This window comes from Populus nigra, chromosome 19, assembly GCF_951802175.1.
Source record: "Populus nigra chromosome 19, ddPopNigr1.1, whole genome shotgun sequence".
NCBI classification, from domain to species: domain Eukaryota; kingdom Viridiplantae; phylum Streptophyta; class Magnoliopsida; order Malpighiales; family Salicaceae; genus Populus; species Populus nigra.
The window spans coordinates 1,807,326-1,815,373 of record NC_084870.1 but is presented as its reverse complement, the minus strand read 5'-3'; the positions used below and the strand labels follow the sequence as shown (position 1 = coordinate 1,815,373).

General features: G+C 33.6%; 1 protein-coding gene across 1 annotated transcript; it reads left to right on the top strand.

Annotated features, from left to right (window-relative positions):
* The first annotated feature begins 4,058 nt into the window (after positions 1 to 4,058).
* Positions 4,059 to 7,824, top strand: LOC133680604 (superoxide dismutase [Cu-Zn], chloroplastic-like). The gene is made up of 8 exons (XM_062103629.1): positions 4,059 to 4,407; positions 5,267 to 5,328; positions 5,433 to 5,472; positions 5,606 to 5,701; positions 5,785 to 5,816; positions 5,989 to 6,064; positions 6,406 to 6,459; positions 7,563 to 7,824. The coding sequence occupies exons 1-8, from the start codon at positions 4,134 to 4,136 to the stop codon at positions 7,586 to 7,588; spliced, it is 660 nt and encodes a 219-aa protein (XP_061959613.1). The 5' UTR covers positions 4,059 to 4,133; the 3' UTR covers positions 7,589 to 7,824.
* Positions 7,825 to 8,048: the final 224 nt, after the last annotated feature.

Genomic DNA, 8,048 nt, shown 5'->3' with positions numbered 1-8,048 from the left:
TATTGTTTTTTTTCTTTTCCTTTTGTTTTTCTTTGCCATAATTTTTTTTATTTTTTTTTGTTTGCAGGTTTGTCAATATAACTCAGGTTACCCTAGTTGCCCCAATTCATAAGTTTGATGGGGTTTTTTTAATTGAACTTGGCTTTTTTATAGTTATTTTTTTCTCATATAGTTAAAAAAAAATAATTTTGAAGAAAAATCATGTTATTAAATTTTATAAAGTAAAAAAAATAAAAGGTGTGAAGAAACCGTTATTCACCCATACACATTGCACTGTGAATGACAATATTAATCTACAGTGTTTTGTTTTCTTTATTTTTCATTTTTGTATTTTTCATTTTTGTTATGATTTTTTTTAATTTTTTTTTAATTTTACCTTTCTATAAGAATAGCATGATTTGCGGGTTTGTCAGGGCAACCCGGGTTGCCCTGGCTTACAAGTTTGGTGCGTGTCTTTTTTTTTAATTGAACTTGATTTTTTTATCATCTATTTTTTCTCATATACTTTAAATAAAAATAGTTTCAAAGAAACTTCATGCTATTAAACTTTATAAAATCTACAGACCTATTCACAGGTTTGGTTGGGTGGCTTGGTTCACGAGTCTGACAAGTTTAACTTTTTTTAATTAGTTTTTTTTTAATTTCATCCTTATATGCTAAGTGTCACTCGTGGATGTGAGGGTCGTGGGAGTCACCACCTAGTGTTTGGTTCAAGATCACTAGGAAACTCAGGTATACTGATTTTATTAAAGATTCTAAGGGTAAGAAACTGATTGTGGCTATGAAATATATTAATTTCCTATCACACCTTATCTGAGGTAAGCTGCATTGTGTGGTTTTGAATATAGTTTAAAGATTTTGATAGGTTCCTAACCAGTAGTATGTCTATGGCTTAGGATGAAGATTTATTCATGTGAATAAACCGGGCGTTTAGAATTTTATTATGAGATCGTGTGCCCAAACAAATTCTTATGGAATGAATCCATATAGGTGTTTTGACAGGGTTCACCTATCCTGGAAGATAGATGAGTTTTTGGAAGACAGATGAGTTTTCCACAACTCGTGTGTTATGGTAAAAAATATTTCCAATTAAAATTGATGAATATTTAGAATAACTTTGAGAATTTTCTGGTTAACTCCTGATATTTAAATATTAGTCTCACTTGTAAGTCTAACATTTATACCAGAATATTAACCATTAATTCTTATAAATTAAAATTTTAGCGATTATTGAAATATTGACTAAATTCTCATGGATTCAATAAAATGATTATTAAATTCAAAATACATGCTTAAAATTTTATTTTTTAAACAAGATGTAATTTTTTGTATTTTTTAGATACTAGGTCATATGTAATGAAAAACATTTGATTCTTTTTGTCTTTTTTTTATTTTAAACATTTAAAAACCTATACGAAAATACAAACACACACATACACACATTTGTTTTACTATATTTTGCTCACGCACCCTACAATTACATTTTTACAAATCACCGAAATTAAAAATAATTCAAACAACAAATTAAACATTTACAATTTACAAAATAAGCCTCCCAAAATCCACAAATTAATCTAGATAAATTACTAGAAATCCATGAACAATGTTGAGAAGCTTCTAAGTTGCAGGAATAGTGGTGGTGTGTCTGCTCCACACACCACGTCACTAGTGGCGCGTGAGTTTACGCGCCGTTACTTGTGAAGACAACAAAATGGTGGGCCTGGAATGATTTCTTTCCTTCTTTCTCCTAGTATCAATGGTGAATTTGATCTTTACCTATAAAACAAAGAAAAAAACCACGCAAATAATCAATTTTAATTTTCTTCTTCTTGGTTTTGTTTTACTATGATTTGATCTAAAAGTTGTTGTCATTACATTGAAGGTTGCTTAGGGGTGGATTAGAGTTGGGTTTTAGTCGATGGTCATGATTTGGTCTTAATAGTAAGAGAGGGGGATTACAGTTGGGTCATAGTGTGTAGTTGTTTCAGTCATTGGATCTTTTGTGAGAACACGCTGTGAAGAATGACATTGTTGGGAAGAGGGGACAACGTTGTTGTGGCTAATGGTGAAGGAATTGATTGTTGGGTCTGTGGGTGCTGACCTTAGACAATGAAGGAGAAATGGGTGAAGGCTTTGGTTTTGTTTATGTGGGTTTCGAGTTAAAGAGAGATTGATGGTTTTCTTTAATTTTGAAAAGGGAGAGGCTGGTCATGGGTTATAGAGGTTGAAGTGTCAATCGGTCATTGAAGAGAAAAAGACCCGATGGCTGGAGGAAAGAGATGGTAATGATGGTTTGTGGGTGACTAGGTCTTCTCGCGATGGTGAAGGACCAAAGCCAATCATGGGTGGCGGCTGCGTAAAAGAGTGAATGAGGGGAGAAAAAGACCCTTAGTGTTGTGGTCACTAACATAAGGTTGGATTCGGTTTTAGGTGTTTAGTTACTGGTGGGTCTGTTGTAGGTCTTGAGAAGAGATGAAACCATTATAACTGGCATTGTGACAAGTAAAATGGAGGAATTGGCCATATTGACAGTGAAAGGGAGGAGGTTAAGAGACAATTAAGATAGATAAAGTGTATGATAGCTGGCGATGAGGAAGAGAAAATGAGAGTAAGGCTTTGTTGAGAGGGGCATGGCCTGCCTTTTTATGCATAGAAAAAAAAACATTATAAGTGACACAAAGACATTAAAAACATATTTTTTTGGGTTTTCGTTGTTTTTAGCTATTTTTTTTGAAATTCTTTAAAAAATAAGATGAAAATTGGGTAGCAGTACTGGGTTAATTGAAAATTCAGTTTCATAATTGATTTTGTTTCGCCTTTTATGAAGTTATCACTATCTAAAAAAATATCTCGATATTTGATTGGTGTTTGATTTTACAATTGTTTAGGTATATTCATTTGGACGAGGGCTTCCAAATACATCATAAGCTAAACCTGTGCTGACGAATAACCAACCTGCAATGAATAGGGAAGGTTTAGTAATGCTATGAATGACCCAATATCGAATACTGGTAATAATATCAGCAAAAAAACGTTCTCCTGTGCTTCCAGACATGCGAGCTCCACATATTCTTGTACAGTCAAAAAGGGATCGATTCCGTAAAAGACGAGATCAGTAAATAAAAATTCACTGAAATTCAATCTTTGTGAGATCGTCAATATCGTACCAAGGGTTTCTTTAAAGTATACCAAATCAGTATAGCTATCCTTCTTCTGACGCAGCAACGCAACTCCAATCAGTCTCGAAACGAAGTCCTATATAATTTCTTTAGTCTTTTCTTTTTCTTGTCACTGTAGAACCGAAGGAAAAGTGAAAAAAATTCCTATGAAATCATCAAAATATATATATATATATATATATATATATATATATATATATATATATATATATATATATATAATACTTTGGTGTGTATAAACTATTTCGAGCATTATTGGGCCAATTGTGCTTTATTAAAAATTACAAGAGGCTATTTAAAAACAAAATAATACTCTTATTTTTTGAAAATTAAAGTTAAAAAAATGAAATTTTATATTAAAAATAATATTTTTCCATCTAGAAAAGTGAAAAATTAACTTTCTATTTTTTCAAAATTAAATTTAACAAACATATTTTAGAGATTCAAGTTTTTCTTTTATTGTTTTCTAAATAGTGAGAAAAACATGAAAGATACAATTGTTTTCTTTTATATATAAGCAGTTTTCAACAAATTAAGATTTTTTTTTATATTTAGTTAGTGTTATAAATTTAATTTTTATTATGAATATAATATAAAGATCTTTTTTAAGTTAACTATAAAATATTTCAATGATAGTTTTTAATTTGAATAAAATAAAATTAATACTTTATAATATAAAATATTAAGATGATTATGCTTTTGATGTTTTTTTTAATAAAAAAATAGCTGTTATCTCGATGTATTTATTTTATTATAGGAAAATTCATATTTATTTTCAATAACTAAAAATATTTTCTAATTTATTATTAAAAAAGAAAAACTATAAAAGAAAAAAAATTGAAAAAAAGGAAAATTATTTTATATTAATGTACATACCTTAAAAAATTCGAATCTGAACTCTGGAACAACACATTACCCAGGTCATTGAACATTATCATTTTATCTACAGGAGAAATGCAAGCAGCTGCAATAGCAGCCATGGCAGCCCACGCAATCCTCACAGCCATTCCACCAATTCTTCACCTCCCTCTCTCTCCACTTCCTCCTAATCATTCCTCTTTCCATGGCGTCTCCCTTAACCCCCCACGCCAATCTTTTTCCCTCTCTCTCGCCGCCGAGAAGCAACCACCTCTTTTTGTTGTTGCTTCTGCTACCAAGAAAGCTGTTGCTGTCCTTAAAGGCACTTCTAATGTTGAAGGCGCCGTCATTTTGACCCAGGAAGCCGATGGTCTGTCACTCTTGCCTCTCTCTCTCTCTTCTTTTTAATGTTTTGTTTTGAATGTTGTTGTTGGTTGAGGTTGACTTCTTGATTCTTTGTTGGGTGATAAGAAATTAGAGAAAAGAGTAAATGGGTATGCTTGGTTTTTGTTTTTGGGAAATGGGTTTCTTTTTTTTTTGACCGAGAAAGAATTTTTTTATTTAATTGAAGTTGTTTCTTAATGGATGTGCTAACCGCATTATCAATTTTCCTTGTTAAGTTTATATTTGATGATGCTTTTTTTTTTGTTGTTGTCTAATTCAGATTATAGTTGAAGTTGTTGATTCTGAAATTAGTCAGCAAGCAGGGACAATGAGGCTGGAGCTTGGAACTAGATATGCAATGTTAAAAATTCTTTGTTCCAGATATGTTGTCATTTGATTTCTGCTTTTTAAAACATAAAATTTGAAAAAGTTTATTTCAGAAATTATACATGACAAAGTGATTTCAATTACCATCTTTCTTTCTTTTTTTCACAGACTGTCTGGTTGATGGTTTAATTTTTTTAACCTGTTTTGAGGTTTGGTTTTTATTCTTAGATGTTTAATTTTGAAAAGTAGTTAAAAATGTTGTTTCCGAAAGGAGTTATACTGTCTTGTCGAAGTTTTTGAATTTCAAATCTGGAAATAGGAGATGCCTGCAATCCTGAGACTTGAATTAGCTAATTGACAGGGTTTTTGTTCTTTCCATGACTGAAAAGCTTGAATATTCAATTATCCCTAGTCAGATAACCACAGTGGTTTAAGTTGAGTGGAGGTTAATGTGGAGAGTCATAATAATTGGAGCCCTGGTTGTGATTTACATATTATTTGCATTTTGCTTTCGATAGGTCCTACAACTGTGAATGCTCGTATTACTGGGCTTACTCCAGGGCCTCATGGATTCCACCTGGTGAATGTTCCTGGCTTCAGTTTTTATCATCTTTGGACATGGATGTACTTTACTTTCCAAATCTTAATGTCCGTCCTTTTTTCTTTTCAAATTACCTTTTTTAGCATCAATATGGTGACACAACAAATGGATGCGTGTCAACAGGTAGGACATGAAACAACTGCATTGTCAATAAACTGTTTCAGTTTTGGTTCTTGTATTGTTTCAATTAATGCATGGATAATCCTGATTCTTTATTTGTGTTAATATAATTTCCCTTTTCAAATTCAAATAACAGGAGCACATTTTAATCCTAACAATTTGACACATGGTGCTCCCGAGGATGAAATCCGTCATGCGGGTGACCTGGGAAACATAGTTGCTACTGCTGATGGTAAGATCATTCTTCATTCTTCATTTGTTTTTTATGGGCTTCCCTGAACCAATTAACTTATCCTTGTTATTTTGAAAATACAGGGGTGGCAGAGGCAATAATAGTGGATAACCAGGTAATTTTTGTGAACTGAAGCATAATGTTTTATTTTTTAACAGCCATTGAGTGTACTTTTTTTCTTTGCTTATGGGTTGACACATGGTTTATGTTCTTATTTTAGACATTTCTGCTTTATTGATATGCATTTACTCAGTTTTGGAGTTTTGAAAAAAAATAAAAAAGTGCAGATAACACTGAGTGGTCCTAACACGGTGATCGGAAGAGCACTTGTGGTTCATGAGCTCGAGGATGACCTTGGAAAGGGTAAGTTCTTATTCAGGCATCCTGGGTGCAAACCTTGGCAACATTAATTTTGTTACCTGGCAAACTCAGCTGAATATAAATTATTGCTTGCGCATGTGTTTCTATACCTTTCTGTTTGTTGCAACCATGAGAAACAATATGTCTTTTGTGTGAGGAGGGAGGGCATAGGAGACAGGAGCAGACTTTTAAATGCCTGTGAACTTGTTTGTTGCTATTTTGTTACTGTTATTCGACTATGAATATAAAGTCTTAAGGAATGAAGGCATGGATCACTTTGATGACCTTTGCTTTCTTGACGTTCTTAACGTTTTCTCCATCCTTGTTGGTTTTCGCATCTATAGGCGGGCATGAACTCAGCTCAACCACTGGGAATGCAGGTGGAAGATTGGCATGTGGTATGTATGAAGAATTTATTCTTTTTTTCCTTAAGTGCAGCTGTTGCATTTATCTAGTAGCTAGATGGTCATGACTTGGTTGATCCATTCCTTGATTAAGTTGTATTTGATTGCTAGTTAAGATTTTGAAAATTATGGTTATTGATTTCTATAGATAGACCTGCAAAACTTCTGATGGCATTCTTAGCTCCACACTTGTGCATGCAATGTTCATAGCTGTGCGCACGTGCCTGTGCACACTTGCATAATGTGTAATCTCCTTATTGTTTGCCTGTTTTGTATATGATCATGTGATAAGGTTATTGACAACTTGCATTTTGGTACTGTGGTACTTTTGGGAATGATCTGAATGTAGAAATCACATGGTAGAGTAGCAGTTCATACATTAGATGCATTATGTGATTGTGATCATGTTGGAGTGCTAGATGTAAAAATTGAAAGCATAAAGCAAGGCATCTTAAACAGCTTTTAAGTTTTGCAGTCTTTGTGAGGGTTGGATTTTATATTAATTTTTTTTCTAACTCAATTTAATATTAATTCCAGAACTAGGATTTTACTGCATTCAGGAGCTAGGTTCTTTTGACCGACTCTGTAAAAGAAAATAAAATTCTTTTTGACCACATATCTTGATGGAATTCCTGCATTGAGTGGTATATCCATGTCCCCGACATGATTTCTCACAAGCTTGCAGTTACTATGCTGTGTATATTCCATTCCAAGTTATGAAGGCGTGTCACCTAATACATGGAGGAATACATTCCTGATTGCCTGCTTTTTTCTTTCATGGTGGCATGAATGGCAAATTGTTTTAAAATCAGCATAGTGTGGTAAATATTCATGTTACATTTTCACGGGTTCTTTATTTTAGTTTAACGTGAGTGTCCGGGCCAGCTTGTGCGCACCTCGACTAATCCCTCGATACAGGGTTCTTGTTAGGATGAGTGTTGGTTCCCTCGATACAAATTTGCAGAAATCATTTGACCATGCATTTCTGGCTTTACAAGCATTGTTACGTTGCTAAAGTCTTGTGAATACACTCTAGTCTCTTATGCCATTAAACACTTGAATTCGTATTCCCATCCCTTTGTGCCATGTGTGTGCAGGAGTTGTTGGTTTGACTCCAGTATAATGGCATCTGTTGTTCGAAGCAGTCTGGTGTCAGCGTTTGCTGCTTGCTTTCACCACTTTCTCATGTAGAGCCCACTGTTAATTTTCTCAGTGTGTAAAGTAATACTATCAGGACAGCAAGTATCAAGTCATGATCTTAGACAGGTTTGCTACCTGGATAAACTTTGCTGTCAATGCATGCCTTGTCAATGCCCAGAATGTGATATATCAGCAATTGATTTCATCAAATTTGGATTAGTAACTTCTCTATATTCCTCAAGAACTTCATAATGTTTCTATAACGCCTGTTGTAGACCATTCCAGGACAACTTTTACAACGCCATACATATGGTTAACCGGGAAATCTCTCCAATCTCCGGCCCTTGCCTCCCTCAGGTTGAAAAGAAAGTGCATGAGTTGGTGGAACAGGGCATGGTTATGGTCCATGTTTAAATCTAGATGTCATGTCATCACCCGCATCA